This window comes from Mesoplodon bidens, assembly GCF_964165515.1.
Source record: "Mesoplodon bidens genome assembly, chromosome: 2".
In the NCBI taxonomy this organism is placed as follows: domain Eukaryota; kingdom Metazoa; phylum Chordata; class Mammalia; order Artiodactyla; family Ziphiidae; genus Mesoplodon; species Mesoplodon bidens.
This window is the reverse complement of record NC_138177.1, coordinates 103,913,617-103,931,751: the sequence shown is the minus strand read 5'-3', so window position 1 is coordinate 103,931,751 and position 18,135 is coordinate 103,913,617. Positions and strand designations below refer to the sequence as shown.

Sequence of the window (18,135 nt, the reverse complement as noted above, 5' to 3'; positions counted from 1 at the left end):
TTTATATAGTCCCTCTTTTTTATTTTTGCTTTTGTTGCCTTTGCTTTTAGTGTCAAATCCAAAAAATCATCACCACGCCTGATATCAAGGTGCTTACCCCATGTTTTTTCTTATAAGAGTTTTATGGTTTCAGGTCATAAATTTAAGTTTTTAATACAGTTTGAGTTGATTTTTATGTATAGTGTAGGATCGGGGTCCAGTTTCATTCTTTTGCATCTGGCTCTCCAGTTTTGCCAGCACCATTCATTGAAGATACTATTCTTTCCATTGTATTGTATATTCTTAGCTCCTTTGTCATAAATTAATTGGCTATACATGCATGGGTTTATTTCTGGGCCATCTATTCTGTTCCATTGATCTGTGTGTCCATTTCTATGCTAATATGTACTACACTATAGCTTTGTAACATGGTTTGCAATCAGGAATTGTGATGCTTCCAGCTTTGTTCTTCTTCAAGATTGCTTTGGCTATTTGGGGTCTTTTGTGGTTCCATACAAATTTTAGGATACCTTGTTCTATTTCTGTGAAAAATGCCATTGGAATTTTGATGGGGGTTGAATTGAATCTGTAGATCACTTAGGATAGTAAGGACATTTTCACAATATTAATTATTCCAGTTCATGAGCACAGACTATCTTTCCATTTATTTGTATCTTCTTCAGTTTCTTTCATCAGTGTCTTACAGTTTTCAGTGTACAGGTCTTTCACCTCCTTGGATAAATGTTTTTCTAGGCATTTTATTCTTTTCTATGAAATTATAAATGGGATTATTTTACTAATTTCTCTTTCTGATAATTCATTATTAATATATAGAAGTACAACAGATTTTTATATACTTATTTTGTATCCTGCTGTTTACTGAATTCATTTACTAGTTCTAACAGTTTTTTGATGGCGTCTTTAGGGTTTTCTATATATAATATCATGTCATTTACAAACAGTTACAGTTTTACTTCTTCCTTTCCAATTTGGATTCCTTTTATTCCTTTTTCCCCCGCTAATTTCTCTGGCTAGGACTCCCAATTCTGTATTGAATAGAAGTGGTGAGAGTGGGCATCCTTGTCTTGTTCCTGATCTTAAAGGAGATGCTTTCAGTTTTTCACTGTTGAGTAATATGTTAACTGTGGGTTTGTCATATATGACCTTTATTATGTTGGGCTACATTCCCCCTATAACCACGTGTTGTGCATTTTCATCATGAATGGATATTGAACTTTGTCAGGTGCTTTTTCTGCATCTTTTGAGATGATCATATGACTTTTATCCTTCATTTTGTTAATGTGGTATCTCATTGATTTGCAGATGTTGAACCATCCTTATCCCTGGACCTAATCCCACTTGATCATGGTATATGATTCTTTTAATGCATTGTTGAATTCAGTTTGCTAATATTTTTTAAAAATATTTATTTATTTTAAAGTACTTTTTTTTATTAAGTGATATTGGAGTATAGTTGCTTTACAATGTTGTGTTAGTTTCTGCTGTACAGCAAAGTGAATCAGTTATACATATACATACATCCACTCTTTTTTAGATTCCCTTCCCATCTAGGTCACCACAGAGCACTGAGTAGAGGTCCCTGTGCTAGACAGTTGTTATCTATTTTATTTATAGTGCTGTATATATGTCAGTCCCAATCTTCCAGTTCATCCCATCTGCCCAGCTTCCCCCCTTGGTAACCATAAGTTTGTTTTCTATATCTGTGACTCTATTTCTGCTTTTCAAATAAGTTCATCTGTACCATTTTTCTAGATTCCACATGTAAGTGATATTATATGATATTTGTCTTTCTCTTTCTGACTTACTTCACTCCGTATGACAGTCTCTAGGTCCATCCATGTCGCTGCAAATGGCATTATTTCGTTCCTTTTTGTAGCTGAGTAATATTCCATTGTATATATGTACCACATCTTCTTTATGCATTCCTCTGTTGATGGACATTTAGGTTGCTTCCATGTCCTGGCTGATGTAAATAGTGCTGCAATGAACATCAGGGTGGATGCATCCTTTCAAATTATGGTTTCCTCCAGATATATGCCCAGGAGTGGGATTGCTGAATTGTATGGTAGCTCTATTTTTAGTTTTTTAAGGAACCTCCATCGTGGCTGTACCAATTTATATTCCCACCAACAGTGTAGGAGGGTTCCCTTTTCTCCACACTGTCTCCAGCATTTATTGTTTGTAGATTTTTTGATGATGGCCATTCATTTTGCTAATATTTTTTGAAGATTTTCATGTCTATGTTCATCAGTGATATTGGCCTGTAATTTTCTTTTCTTGTGGCATCCTTGTCTGGTTTTGGTATCAGGGTAATGCTGGCCTGGTAAAATGAGTTTGGAAATGTTCCCTCCTCTTTTCTTTAGACTAGTTTGAGGAGGATTGGTATTAATTCTTAAATGTTTGTTAGAATTCACCAATAAAGCCATTTGGTTCTAGACTTTTGTTGTTGGGAGATTTTTTTATTATTATTATTATTACTGATTCAATCTCCTTACTAGTAATTGGTCTATTGAGATCTCATTTTATATTTTCTTCATGATTCAGTCTTGAGTTGTATGTTTCTAGGATTTTACCTATTTTTTTCTTTGCTGACCAATTATTTAGTGTATAATTGTTCATAGTAGTCCCTTTTGATCCTTAGTATTTTTTGGTGTCAAGTTGTAATGTTTCCTCTTTCATTTCTGATTTTATTTATTTAAGTTCTCTTTTTTTCTTGTTAAGCCTTGCTAAAGGTTTGTCTATTGTGTTTATCTTTTTAAAAACTCAGCTCTTAGTTTCATTGATATTTTCTATGTCTTTTTAGTCTCTGTCTATTTCCACTCTGATATTTATTTCCTTCCTTCTACTAACTTTGGGCTTAGTTTGGTCTTCCTTTTTTATTTCCTAAGGTAGAAATTTAGGTTGTTTTATTTGATATCTTTCTTGTTTCTTAATGTAGGCGTTTATTGCTATAAACTTCCCTCTTATATCTGCTTTTGCTGTGTCCCATAAGTTTTGATGTATTATATTTCCATTTTAATTTGTCTTAAGATAGTTTTGATTTCTCTGTTGATTTATTCTTTGACACATTGGTTGTTATGTAGCATGTTGTTTAATCTCCAAGGAATTGTGAATTTTCCAGTTTTCTTCTTATAATCGATTTCTACTTTTATACCATTGTAGTTGGAAGATGCTTGATATGATTTTAATCTTCTTAAATTTATTAAGACTTGTTTTGTGACCTAACATATGATCTGTCCTGGAGAATGTTCCATACGCACATGAGAAGAATATGTATACTCCTGTCATGTGTTGGATGGAATGTTCTGTAAATGTTAAGTCCATTTGGTCTAACTTGTAGTTCAGGTCCAATGTTTTCTTATTGGTTTTCTGTCTGGGTGATCTATCCATTGATGAAACTGGGATATTGAAGTCCCCTACATTAATATGTTGCTGTCTGTTAACACTTGCTTTATATATTTAGGTGCTCCTGTGTTTTTTAGGTGCAAAATATTTACAAATGTTATATTCTTTTGTTGGATTGACCCCTTTATCATTATATAATGACCCTCTTTGTCTCTTGTTACACTTTTGGCCTAAAGTCTGTTTTTTTTTTAAAATAAGTGTAGTTATCTCAGCTTTCTTTTGGTTTCCATTTACATGGAATATATTTTTACATCCCTTCACTTTCAGTCTATGTGTGTCCTTAAAACTGAAGTGAGTCTTTCTAGGCAGTATACAGTTAGGTCTTATTTTTTAATTAAACCACTCTGTCATTTGATTAGAGAATTTAGTCCATCTATATTTAATTATTGATAGGTATGGACCTACTATTGCCATTTTGTTCATTGTTCTCTGGCTGTTTTTAATTCCTTCATTCCTTTCTTCTTCTGTTGCTCTCTGCCTTTATAATTTGATGATTTTCTATAGTGGAATGTTTAGTTTCCTTTATCTTTTGTGTATCTATGATAAGTTTTGCTTTGTAGTTTTCTTGAGGCTTACATAAAACATCGTACATGTATAACAGTCTATTTTAAGTTGGTAAGAACTTAACTTTGAATGTATACTAAAGCTTTACATTTTTACTCTGTCCCCCCTTTATTTTGTTTTTGATGTCAAAATTTACTTCTTTTTATCAGTGTACCTATTAACAAATCATTGTAGTTTTAGTTACTTTTAATACTTTTGTCTTTTAAATTTCATGCTATAGTTATAAGTAATTTACTTACCACTATTACAACATTAGAGTATTATGAATTTAACTGTGTATTTACCTTTATCAGTGAGATTTAAATTTTCATGTTTTCCTGTTAATAATTAGTGTCCTTTTATTTCAGCTTGAAGAAGTCTCTGTAACATTTCTTGTAAGGTTAGTCAGTGGAGATGAGCTCTTTCAGCTTTTGCTTCTCTGGAAAATGCTTTATCTCTCTTTCATTTCTGAAGGACAACTGCCAGGAAGAGTATTCTTTTTTTTTTTTTAACTCAAAGAATATTTTATTTTATTTATTTATTTATTTATTTATTTATTTTGGCTGCGTTGGGCCTTTGTTGCTGCACGTGGGCTTTCTCCATCTGCAGTGAGCAGGGGCTTCTCATTGCAGTGGCTTCTCTTGTTGCGGATGGGCTCTAGGTGCACGGACTTCAGTAGTTGCAGCACACAGGCTCAGTAGTTGCAGCACGTGGGCTCTAGAGCACTGGCTCAGTGGTTGTGGTGCGCAGGCTTAGTTGCTCCATGGCATATGGGATCTTCCCGGACCAGGGATCAAACCTGTGTCCCCTGCATTGACAGGGCGGATTCTTAACCACTGCACCACCAGGGAAGTCCCAGGAAGAGTGTTCTTGGTTGGCAGTTTTTTTCTTTCAGCACTTTGAATATATCATTGCCACTACCTTCTGGCATGCAGTTTCTGCTGATAGTCTTACAGGGTTCCCTTGTACTGTTCCTTCTGTACTGAGTTCTAAGGGAGCCATGGTATATCCTTGGAAGCCTGTTAAGAACTGCTTCTTTGTTTGCTGTAATCTTGTGTGTCAGACTCAAGCCCTGTTGGCTTTCACAGCTAAGTGTTTTGAGGGCCCATCACTCAGGTAGAAGTCTTAAAAGTTGAAGCACTAGATGTGGGATCCAAACCCTTTGCTTCTAAGGAAGAAACTGGAAGTCAGGTGTTCCCTCCCATTATATGGCCCTGTGCTTGACCTGGGGTTTATGGCAAAAGTGAGTCTCAGCTTTCCTACTAGTTTTGGCGTGGGCATTTTCTTATCCACCCAATGTGTAGATGTTTCTCAGCTTGTTTCTTTTGAAGGGAATTGTTCCTTATGTAGCTGTAGATTTGGTGTTTTGTGTGTGGGAGGAGATATGAGAGGAGCCTGTATCGCCATCTTGGCCTGGAACTTGTGCAAACACCAACTTAATCATAATGTTTACTTTAGAGAGTTTTATACTTGGTGTACTTTAGGAGGAGGAGCATTAGTGGGAAGCTGCTGCATAGCACAGGGAGATCAGCTCGATGCTTTGTGACGACCTAGAGGGGTGGGATAGGGAGGGTGGGAGGGAGGTTCAAGAAGGAGGGGATATATGTATGCATATAGCTGATTCACTTTGTTGTACAGCAGAAACGAACACAACATTGTAAAGCAATTATACTCCAATAAAGATATATATAAAAAAGAAAAAGTAGGAGCATTTTTCGAAATCAGGCAAGTTCCTCTAAAAATCATAAAGTAGAAAGTGCAAGATTATGTTAAAAAAGTTTTTTTACTGGTTTTTGAGTACATATGTCATTTTTCAAACAACCTTTTGCTACTTATTCACCCCTATTGATCATGACAGTTTACTCTGGAATTTGAATTAATCTCAGTATTGATGCATAGAGATAAAAAATTTAATATTAGTTCAAACTGCCAATAAGTATGATTAACACTGTCAGCTAAGACCTTAAAAAAAGACCAACCTCACTGATAGTTTCGAAGGAATAAATGATTTTACAGCAGAATGGAAGTTATTGAAAACCAAAAAACTCAGTCAATTAATACCTTAGAAATATTTGTAATTATTAACCTGAGCACTTAAATTCCTCTTATAAAATACTTTATATTCACAGTACTAGAGGAAAGCTGAATAGACAGAATCTAAAATTATGTTTCAGTTGAACACTCTATGCTTTTACTGAAATAGTAATATAGTTAGTGTTCTGGGGATTTACAACATTTACCCAAAATAATAAAACTTCATTGCAAAAAATTGACTCTAAAAATTTTTTAAATTCTACGTTGTATATCCCTTGTCACAGTAATTATGTCTGCTCACTTGTTAGATATTACCAATGAGATAAATACAATTGTATTGCACTTATCAATTATTCAGAAGCTTTTAATTTCAAATACTTAGGAAGTTGTGAAAATATTGTCAAAATAGCAGCAATTCTTAAATGAACCATACATACAGAGATCTTAGAACATGTACTATGATTAGCCAGTGTACCAGACAGAGGTAGAATTTCTTTGTTTTCTGACAGTAGAAAGTAAGTCAACCACAGCTGGCTCCAAAGTCTAGATTGGAGAGAAGTTAAGGAGGATAAGAGAGAAAGAAAGAAGAAGCTAATAGAAGAGCAGAAGCTGGCATAAATGTAACAATTAGAAGTAACTATAAATAATGGAAAGCAATTCATTGACAGCAGCAGTAAATGACAGAGAACAGAAACAGAAGTGAGGGAGAAGAGAAGAACACTGTTTGAGGCAACAGATCTTTCCAGTTCACTTCTTTTAGTACCCTAACAAGTACCCTTGTATTTGAGGAAGTAAGAGCAAAGCTAAGTTCATTTTCTGAAAGCCCTGAAGACATCACTGTATTGTTGCACACTACAATAATGATCACAACAGTGAACTTCTCTGAGTCTTAAGAAAAAGTTGAATTATGTTTAATATATTCAATATACTACATTTCTTTGTAAGTTAGGTGTTGAACTGTAAGTTAAATGGAATCCTGCTTATCTGAGATACCACATTTCTCAGTTTGGCTAGATAACACACAGAAGTTTTAAAAAAACTTAAACTGCACATGACCTTATATGTGTCAACTTTATAATTACTTCATTAATTAAGATTATAAAAATGTGACTTACTAAAAAAAAATGGCACTTCTGCCACTCATAAATCAAGTTTATCTAGATAAAGTACTGTAAAGACATCAAAGTACTGAAATATGCATGTTAAACTTTCATTTTGCAATGCACACTGTGGTTATGACAGTTTTAGTTATAAGCACAGTATTTTTAGAAAGAATAGAAACTATCAGTTTAAAAGTGACTGGTTTAGAAATATGCATCTTATGGATACCTGTAAGAAAAGGAGAATGTATTTTTTGAACAGGAAACTACTACGTATGTTTAACTTTTGAAATTAAAATGTCTTCCCTTTTTTTTTTTTTTTTTTTGGCTTTATCGCTTTTCAGTGTATGCAATCTTATTCTTAGGATCCCAAAGTTGGGTCAGAGGACCCAAATGAAGGACATGGAAAAACAGAAATGAAAAGTTTATTTAATAAGGATTTATTTATTAAATATTATTAATCATTTAAAGGTTTTTCTTTGAAAATTTTCTAGTAAAGATTTCTTGTGATGATGACATATAAAGCAGAGTAGCTAATAGACATTTCCTATTAGAAAAATCTGCAGGACATTGTTTTTTGTATGTATGTAAGATTAACAAATGATTGTATACCTTTTTATACTTTTGCAGAAAATTTTTTAGATGTAAGATTTCAGTCTTGAATAGAAATTTATATTGTCATCAATACTAAGAAAGAAAAAGTTCTATAAGGAAGATGTAATTTTCAATGGAATTCCTTAGTATAGTTTAAACATATTTCTAGTGAATATAGATAATCTTCCCAAAATGAAGGGTTTTAACAGAGCTTGGAAAACTCAAGAGTTGTTATAAAAAGAATTTCTGTACTAAGATGAAGTTTAACTTAGATGACTTCTAAGAGTCTGATTTTCTAAGTAATTCATTCATTTAAGAAATATGTAATCAGCACCTACTATGTACCAATTTTTCTACAGGAATCAGAATTAACCAGATTGCAAGCCAAAATTTCTGGACATGAAAGGGCAGAACACATCACGTTTCTACCAGCCCCGTTTACATCTCCAGTAGAAATTGCGCCTGATATTCAAGATTCAAAATTTGCTAAGCATTCTCACACAGCTTTCTTCAAGTGTAGAAAACTACGTCACTCTATTAGTGCCAGTGACCTTAGTTTCAGAACTCGTAGTGATGAAGAACTTTCTGAAGAATTACTGCAGGACTTTAAAAAAATGCAACTGGAACAACCTTCAACATTAGAAGAAAGCCAGAAGGATCTGACTTATACCCCGTCAGACTCATTTAAACCTCTCCCACATGACCTAGAAGATGATAGTTCTGAGAATAATGACTTCAGTACTCTTAGTGGAATGCTAAGATATATAAACAAAGAAGTGAGACTATTAAAAAAGTCTTCTATGCAAACAGGTGCTGGTTCAACTCAGGTATGTATTTCATACATTAGAAGTTATAATAATTTGTCTCCAATTAGTATCATTTTATTTTCTGTAGGAAACCCATACGTTTAAATGAAGCACTCATGCCATTAGGTGATGTACACAAATATTGAAAGTATGAAAAACTTCATTGTGAGTTTAGAATGCTTTTACCCCAGATAAGTAGAGTTGAAAAATTATCTTTGAAAATTAACTTTTGTTAAAGTAGCCTATATATTTGATTAAATATAATCTCTATATTTGACTGAAGACTAATTCTACCTCATATTGGGAAAGTATTTTGAACTCCAGAGTATTAGAGAATGTTTTTTGGAGTTCCGAAATTAGTTGTGTTCCTAGACTTCCTGGAAACCATTCTAGTAAAGATTATTAAGGTAGCCTTTGTTTTGGTCATAGATTTCCATAGTGGCTCAGAATATCTCATTCACATGATTTTTCTGCTCCCGTTATTCCTGAGCATATCATACTGAAGAGGCAACTTTGTCCCTGCTACACATACCTTACAGACACTCGACATTGTTTATAAGCAGTTAATCTATAGTTTGCACAGAGAAATAAAGAATCTCTTCCAGGTAATTTCAGCTTTTTTCAAATGCCCATTTGCCTCATTTCAAACATATCAAAATAGGTTTGGTGGCCTAAAAATTTCAAAAAGTGTTTTTAGAATGGATCCAAGACAAAGACTGTTGGAGCTTCTATTCATTTTTCCACATCCTTACATTAAAAATAGCTTAATCTGGGGAGTCCCCTGGTAGCCTAGTGGTTAGGATTCCAGGCTTTCACTGCCATGGCTCAGGTTCAGTTCCTGGTCGGGGAACTGAGATTCCACAAGTCACGTGGCACAGCCAAAAAAAAAGAAAAAGCTTAATTTATTATTTATAAGCAGAAGGCTAGAAATATAATGGTATTGGTAAAAACAAAATTTACACATTATGAAATTTCAAGTGTATAACAAACAAGTAAGATGGTAAAATAAACAAGGCAAACTTCTATAAAGCCTGATAAAATTAGTTTTCATCTAGCCTTTAAAACCACAGTTGTGTTTACTGTATATCATTTATTTAGCCATTTAATTCATTTAGGATTCATTGAGCATCTACTATATACCAGGCACTGGGATTATAGAAATAAACAAAACAAAAATGATCAAGACCCTGTCCAAACAGAGCTTACATTTTAGTGGGGAGATCATCAATAAACAAGTAAATAAACATATGCTCTAATGCCAGGTGGAAATAAGTGTCATGAAGAAAAGCTGGTAAGGGGATATGATGTGACTCAGGTATACTGTTTTAGATCTGGTGATCAGGGAAGGTCTCTTGAGAAGATGATGTTTGATCAGAGTCCTATAAGAAGTAAGGAATTAAACTACTTTAGTATCTGAAGGAAGAGCACTGGAGGAACGGGAACAGGTGCTATGTCCTGAGGTGGTAGCATGCCTGGTATGTTCAAAAAACTGCTAGGAGGTGTATGGATGATTTGGTGTAAATAAGAGGGAGGAGATGAGATAAGAGATAATGCCAAGGGTGGGGTAGCGGAGGTGGGGGTGCCATAGTGATCTCGTAGCTCCTTTTGAAGTGTGATGGGAAGACATTGGAGGGTTATGCTTAAGAAAGTGACATGATCTGATTTATGTTTTTAAAGGATCACTCTGATTGCTTGATGAAGAATGGATGATAAAGGGACAAGAACAGAGACCATATAGGAGGCTACTTGTAAAAATCCAGGCAGGATATGATTGTGGATAGGCAGGAGGATAGATGTGAAGGTGTTGAGAATGGTTCAATTTCTGGATATATTTTGAAGGTAGAGCCAACAGTGTTTGATATAGGTTTTGAGTGACATAGAAGTCATGAAAGACTCCAAAGAGTTTAGCCAGAGTAACTGAGCATTTACTGGGATGAGGAATACTAGGAGATGAGCAGATTTGGAGGCATGGAGAGAATCAAGGGTTTGATTTTAGACGTAATAAATTTGAGAGTTCTATTCGATGTCCAGGTGAAGATGACAAATTGTTGCATTTATGAGACAAATTATAAATTTAGATATCATCTGCATATAGATGGTAGTTATAGCCATAATGATGGATTAAATCAAGGAAATTAGTGGAGGTTAAAAAAAGAAAAAAGTCCAAAAACTAAGCCTAATTTAGTAAGGCTAAATTACTTTTAGCATGTGAGTATTGATAATTTAAATTAAAGCTAACTGAGAAGTAAACAGTGAGATAGGAGAAAAATAGGAGAGTATAATAATATTCCATAAGCCAAGTAAAAGTGTGCTTTGAGAAGGAGGGCGAGATCAACTGTGTCAAATGTTGCTAAATAAAGTGAGGATTGATAATTGATATCATCTTTGGTAATGTGGAAGCTGTTAATGACATTTTTAAGGATGGCTTCAGAGTAATAGTGAGGACAAAAGCCTGATTAGAGTGGAATCAGCAAAGAATGGGAGGAGAAGAAATGCAGACACCAAGAATAAACAACTCTTGATATACAGTAGAGCAGAGAAATGAGGGGAATATGATGTCAAGGGAGAGTTTTTTAGGATAAGAGATAAAACAGCATTTTGTATGTTGGTAGGAATGATCCAGTAGACAAGGAAACTGATAATGCAAGACAGTGGAAGGAGTAAAATCCTTAAGGTAGGCTGAAGGAGACAGGATCCAGAAGAGAAGTAGAATTGGCCTTGAATAAAAGAAGGGGCAGTTTATCCACTGTACTGGGAAGGAAGGCAGAATATAAGGGTACAGAAATACATGGAGTGGAAGAAACACATGGTGGGAGGGGAGAAATTCCATTATTAATTGCCTTTGTTTTCTTAGTGAAATAAGAAGCAGGGTTATCAGCTAAGGCAGGGTAAGGTATTAGAGATTTAAGAAGAGGGGAGGTGTATGAAACAGTTATCTTGTAGAGTGGGAAAATATAAATGGACTAGGGAAGTCTAGTAGGATTGCCAAGGAGATAGTTTTGTTGTGTAGAACTGCCATGCAAACCATAAGACATTTGGTGTCTTTTGTCCCTGTCTATTCTGTGCCAGTGACAGGATGTCCCTTTTTCCCCATCATAGTGACAACCAACAAGCACTCTTACAGATTTCCAGAATGTTCCCTAGGGGAGAGTACTGCTCCCTTTAAGAACCTCTGCTATATTCCAATGGCCCTTACAGTCATGGATATACAAGAGTCTTATTTTTGGTAAAATAGAATTTATATAGGATAAATTTGTGATAGATTTACTATTTTAAATGCTTTACATAGATTAACTCATTTAATCTTTATTAACAACCTTGTGATAGGTACTATTATTATCCTAATAATACCAAATCTTCTATTTTAGTGGCTACTATTATTATTCTCACTATATAGATGAGGAAGCTGAGTCTCTGTTCTTAACCACTATTGATAATACTATTTACATAATTGTACTTATATTTTCTTCAGTACTGTCTAACTATATAGTTTGGTCTTGCAACTACTTAGTCAATTAGAGATTAAGGTTGTGGGACTTAAAATTACTACACAACTGATAGAATATTTCTCACTCTAAGGTCATTGGGAAAGATAGATGGATTTGAATATTTCAAATCAATTTACCTATTCTATTATCATGGAAACTCAGTGCATAATACTTTAGTCAGTTCTTAAGAAAATCTAGCCGAAGTTAAATTCTGTACACCTATAGTTTTATTTATTGCTAGTGTTTAAAAAAAAAAAAAGGTGGAGCACAAAGTGGAGTCACTTGCCCCTAGGACAGCAAACCAAGACCTAATTGCAGCCTCTCCTAGGAGTGGAATTTTAAGTCAATCATTGGAATTTTCTGATCAGCATTAGCGGGGTAATCTGCCTGATAAGACCCCTGCCACCCTTCCCCCAAAGAAAGGTGACCTTGACTGAAACAATCCTTTCTTTTCTTTTGCTAATAACTACCTTATCCTGCCCAGATCCTGCCTATTAAAGCCTTCCATATTTTACAGCTCCTTTTGTTGCAGGAAGGGGAACCCCTTCCAGGGCCTGAGAGTGGACTCTTGTCTAACACTCAGAAATGAATTGTCCGAGGAGACACATGTGCTGACAAAGCAAGAGACTATTGGGAAGGGGCACCTGGGTGGAGAGCAGGAGGGTAAGGGAACCCAGGAGGACTGCTCTGCCACTGGCTTTCAGTCTCAGGTTTTAAGGTGATGGGATTAGTTTCCAGGTTGTCTCTGGCCAATCATTTTGACTCAGGGTCCTTCCTGGTGGCGCACACATCACTCAGCCAAGATGGATTCCTGCGAGGAGAATTCTGGGAGGGTGGTAGGACATATGGACTGGTGTCTCTCTCCTTTTGACCTTCCCTGAATTACTCCGGTTGGTGGTAACTTGTTAATTCTGCATTCCTTCCCAGGACCTCCTGTTTAAGGTAATTCATGCAAGTGGTTACTATGGTGCCTGGCTAGGGCAGCGGTTTCAGTCAGTGTTTCCCCTAACACTCTGAGCACCTCTCTGTTTACTAAATGAAATGCTATCTGATTCATGCATTATTCATAAAGCCAATTCGATCTTCAAGTATACTTGGTTATATTTTGTTTTTTAACACTAGTGATACTCTGCTGAGTTTTAAATGCATTAACCACTGTTAATGCCAAAAACTTGGCCTCTGTGCACTGATGCCGAACTGAATTTCAGAGACAGAGTTTTGGGTGAAGTAGAAAGGATAGCTTTATTGCTTTGCCAGGCAAAGGGGGATACAGCAGGCTCGTAGCCTCAAAGCCCAGGGAGGGGCTTCCCTGGTGGCACAGTGGTTGGGAGTCCGCCGGCTGATGCAGGGGACACGGGTTCGTGCCCCAGTCCGGGAGGATCCCACATGCCGTGGAGCGGCTGGGCCCGTGAGCTGTGGCTGCTGGGCCTGCGTGTCCGGAGCCTGTGCTCCGCAGCAGGAGAGGCCACAGCAGTGAGAGGCCCGCATACCGCAGAAAGAAAAAAAAAAAAAAAAAAAACCAGGGAGTTTGGTGAGGAATTTTATAGCAATAGTTCAAGGGCAGGGTTGCTGATAAGGATCAGGGTATGTGCAGGGCCTGTATTCCTTAATCTACTCTCAGGTGGTTTCCTGATGAGCTTCTGTGGTTCTCGAGGTTATCAAACTGTGACTTTCTCTCTGGAATGAAGAATGCTTCAAGTAGTTAACATCTTCCATTTGTTGGGAGTTTTAGTTCTGCAGAAGAGCTCAAAGATATTGTTATGTGTATCCCTTGAGGCAGAACCAGGACCCTGCCCCAAGGCTGCGCTATTGTTTTTGGACTGTTCCTCCCTTGTCTGTCTCTGTCCCCTCCCTTCCCTGATTAGCAACAGTTTGAACCTGCCCTTTGGAATTCAGGGAAGGTCATGGAGGCTGAAGCCTATTTTCTACAAACAGTAAACGGGGAACACAGAAAGGCTTCTGTGCCCAGGAGCCCCACAGGGTCCTGCTCGGTTTCACTGTCAATACTCATCATGACTTGAAGCTCACTTGGGACTCATAACTCATAAGCCTCTGTGTTGGCTTAATTTTGTCTTGGACAGAAAGGACTGGCTCTTTTGGTTGCTGAGAACTATATTCGGTGTCCTTTGGAACCTGTGCTAGGACTGATGCTTGATAAATGCTCATCTGTGGGTTTTTTTTCAGTTCTCTAATGGTCATTACTTACTGATTATACCTAATCTTGAGGAAAAGGTGTCTGAAGATGTCTTCTCAATGCTTTTTTCTGTAGGGCCTCCATTTTTTTTCTTTTCTAATTTCACTGTTTTTTTCTAATGGAAAGTAAGAAGATTCAGAGCTAGGACAGCTACTGTTGAAAGAAACTTTGACTTGCTATGGTTTTACTCTTTAACTACCTTCATGGTCATTTACATGTGCATTGCTAATAACTGTGTACCACTTTGTAAAATTTGACATGAAGTATTTTAAATTGGGGTGTAGAACCTTGATGTACAGGCTAGTTCTGGTTCTCAGCTTGTTTCACCCATCACTAAAGTAGACATTGGATTGGTCTCCGATTTAAAAGCAGACTTTTTAAGCTCTTTTAAAAAGCCAAGGAATGTTGTTTAAATGAAACGTTATAAAGAAACACAAATATGTCAATCAGATGCCAAGATAGTTTATCTGATTGAGGGTGAGTTGTGTCTGAGCTTTACCCAATTACTTGCTCACCTCTTTCATGGCTGCTCATGCAAAAACTACAGAGCAGCCTTGGATTAACTTTTAAGGAAAATAAGTACAAGCTTAGAGCACCAAGGGAAGGGGAGCACCACAGAGTTTTTTGCCCTAGCTATCATGCCCTTAACCCTTTCACTGCCACACTTGACTATAGTAGACTTTTTTGTTATTGTCTTTATCCACCATATTCCAATTTAATCTACACTGTTAAAAAAATCTTTCTTTGGTATGGTGAATGATTAAAGTTTTAAAGTTTGGTTTGAAGGTGTTGTCAGATATTTACATTTGTTTCCAATTCATGGTGTGAGTTTCACTTCTGTAGAGAGTAAAAACCAGCCGGCTGGGTCCTGATAGCATTTAACTCATCAGTTAATATGTGTAAAGGTGTAAACTAAAGCTCTTTATTTTAAGCAATAGAAGGGCTGGGGGCATCACTATTGGACTGTGCTTAGGACATACATTAGCCCTGCTCCAAAGAGTGCAATCTTAAAGTCCACTGGTGCAGCAGAAAGAACATAGAAATTGGTATGTGAGACATGTTAAATAAGTGTTAGCTTCCTTTCTTGGAACAAGAAGATCAGCCCCAATACTGATTTTCTTAATGGTTAACTATATTGGCAATTCCATTCACAATAAAGCCTCTACCACAGTAGTATTTTGCTTTCAGACTCCGACAAAAGCTTCAAAACTCACAAAAAGTTACACATGCACACAATTTTGAACACAATTTCAAGGAGTTCACAGACTTCAAGTTAAGAGCTCCTGTTTTAGATTAGAGCAGTAGAAGTGTTGTGAATTAATTAGCTAATTCACAGTTTATTAGGAAGTTGAAAGGAGTATTATTTATCCCTCTTATTTTCAAAAAGAAAGTAGTTTACAAAATATGGTCCTGTATACCGTGAAATGAGATGAAAAATGAGAATTAATAAAATCAGTGATTGGGTAACAATTTAAAGTGGAAAAAAAAAACAAGATGAAGTAGGAGTACAGGTAAATACCTAGAGACATGATAATATTTTCAAATTCCTGGCCCAAGCAAAGACCAAGATATGACAAGAATATTTGACCTATAGTATTAGAATCTCCTGAGACTTTTCCCTCTATTTTTCTACTTCTGTATGTTGTGCTCCTTCTTTGTGCAACATTTCTCTCTTGTCTTTTTCCTTTCCTGCTGTTTTTTTCTCCTCTCTTTTTCGTTGACTTTTTTCATGTAGCCCTTCATCTATCTTTCTTACTGTGCCTTCAGTTGAACCATAAAGTGACACCAATGTCTAAATATCTTATTTTTATTGTCACCTGTTTTTGTTTTTAAAATCAATTTAATTTAATTTTGCTCTCCCTCCTAATCCCCCTATCAGATTTATTTCTTTTTCTATCGATGTGGTCCATTACTGACATTCTGATTCATGTTTTTCAACTGACTAAATATTTTCCACTCTTGCTTTAAATTATGCCCCTCATTATTATAGTGGACTTTTAATGCTAAATCAATATTTCAAATAATAATCTATTAATTTGCATTATTCCAGGGAGAAAATTTGTAATTAAAAGAAGACGTTGATGTCATGAAAAATGGAATTTTTGGTACTGTGCTGTGTTTACTTATTATATACAGTTCATACGTCATAGAAACTGTTATTTTATTGCTTTTGAATAAATTTTATATTTTGAATAAATTTTAAGGTTTTTAAAGAAAGTTCTTGCTCTAAAGCTTACTTATACTTTTTGTGAAAATTAATTCACTTTATTTATTGTTTTGGTTTAAACTTGCTACTTTCCTTTTCTTTATTTTTTATGTAGAAATCATTGTTAAAATGCATAATAAGCACATTCAGACTACCATATTATTTGCTTATTTTTCTAGTGATACTTTATTTTTAAAACAAGTAATATGAATTTAGAGCTCATTCTGCCACAGGTTCATAATTGTACTAATAATGGCTAGCTTTTGTTGAATGTTTACCATTTATCAAGCACTATTTTAGGCATTTTATATTTGTTAACTCATTTAATCCACATGACAGTATTGTACATGCCTTAATTTTTTGCAGTACGCAGGCCTCTCACTGTTGTGGCCTCTCCTGTTGCAGAGCACAGGCCCCGGACGTGCAGGCTCAGTGGCCATGGCTCACGGGCCCAGCTGCTCCGCGGCATGTGGGATCCTCCTGGACCGGGGCACGAACCCGTATCCCCTGCATCGGCAGGTGGACTCTCAACCACTGCGCCACCAGGGAAGCCCGTACATGCCTTAATTTTAAAATGCTTTATTGCTAGTGCAGCTCCAGACCACTGCAATAAAGCGAATACACAGTAAACAAATCAAGCATAATCAAAGTTATGTTTATATAACTATGTATGTTAGTCTGTATAGCATTATGTCTAAAAAAAATCAATGTACATGCCTTAATTTTTAAAATGCTTTATTGCTAACAAATACTAAGCGTTATCTGAGCCTTCAGCATTCATAATCTTTCTTCTGGTGGAGGATCTTTCCTTTGTCTTGGTGGTGGCTGAGGCTGGGGTGTCTGTGGCAATTTCTTAACATAAGACAACAGTGAAGATTGCCACACAAATGGACCCTTCCTTTAACAAACAATTCCCTGTAGCATGCAGTGCTGTTTGACAGCATTTTACCCACAGTAGGACTTCTTTCAGAATTGGAGTCAATCCTCTCAAATCCTGCTTTATCACCTAAGTTTATATAATATTCTAAATCCTTTGTTGTCACTTCAACAGTCTTTACAGCATCTTCACGAGGAGTAGACTCCATCCCTAGGAACTACTCTCTTTGCTCATCCATAAAAAGTAACCCCTCATTCATTCAAGTATTATCATGAGATTGTGACAATTCAGTCAAAACTTCAGGCTCCACTTCTGATTCTAGTTCTCTTGCTGCTTCCTCCACTAAAGTCTTAAACCCCTCCAAGTCATCCAGGAGGTTTGGGATTAACTTCTTCCAAATTCCTATGAGTGTTAATATTTTGACCTCCCATGAATCACAGATGTTCTTAATGGTATTTAGCATGGTGAATCCTTTCCAGTAGGTTTTCAGTTTATTTTGCACAGATCAATCAGAGGAATCACTCACTGTGGCAGCTATAGCCTTACAAAATTTATTTCTCAAATAATAACACTTGAAAGTGTAAATTGCTCCTTGATCCAAGGGCTGCAGAATGGACATTGTGTTAAGCAGGCATGAAGACAACAAAATCTCATTGTACATCTCCATCCAAGCTCTTGGTGACCAGGTGTGTTGTAAATGAGCAGTAATATTTTGAAAGGAATCTTTTTTTCTGAGCAGTAGGTCTCAACAGTGGGATTCAAATATTCAGTAAACCATGTTGTAGACAGATGTACTGTCATCCAGGATTTATTGTTGCATTTACAGAGTGCAGGCAGAGTAGATTTAGCATAATTCTTAAGTGCCGTAGGATTTTCAGAATGGTAAAT

The 18,135-nt window shown here is 36.0% G+C and overlaps 1 protein-coding gene across 5 annotated transcripts in view; it reads left to right on the top strand.

Moving 5' to 3' along the window:
* CCDC18 (coiled-coil domain containing 18) overlaps positions 1-18,135 on the top strand; it is a 136,286-nt gene that overhangs the window by 102,170 nt on the left and 15,981 nt on the right. For 2 of the 5 annotated variants that reach the window (XM_081226546.1, XM_081226545.1), the window contains exon 30: positions 8,036-10,086. In XM_081226546.1, the coding sequence (XP_081082672.1) occupies positions 8,036-8,587 (552 nt within the window). In that variant the 3' untranslated portion in view covers positions 8,588-10,086. Of the gene's footprint in view, positions 1-8,035; positions 10,090-16,214; positions 16,270-18,135 lie in introns of those variants that run through there. The other 3 variants (XM_081226547.1, XM_081226549.1, XM_081226548.1) reach the window with 3 other exon arrangements.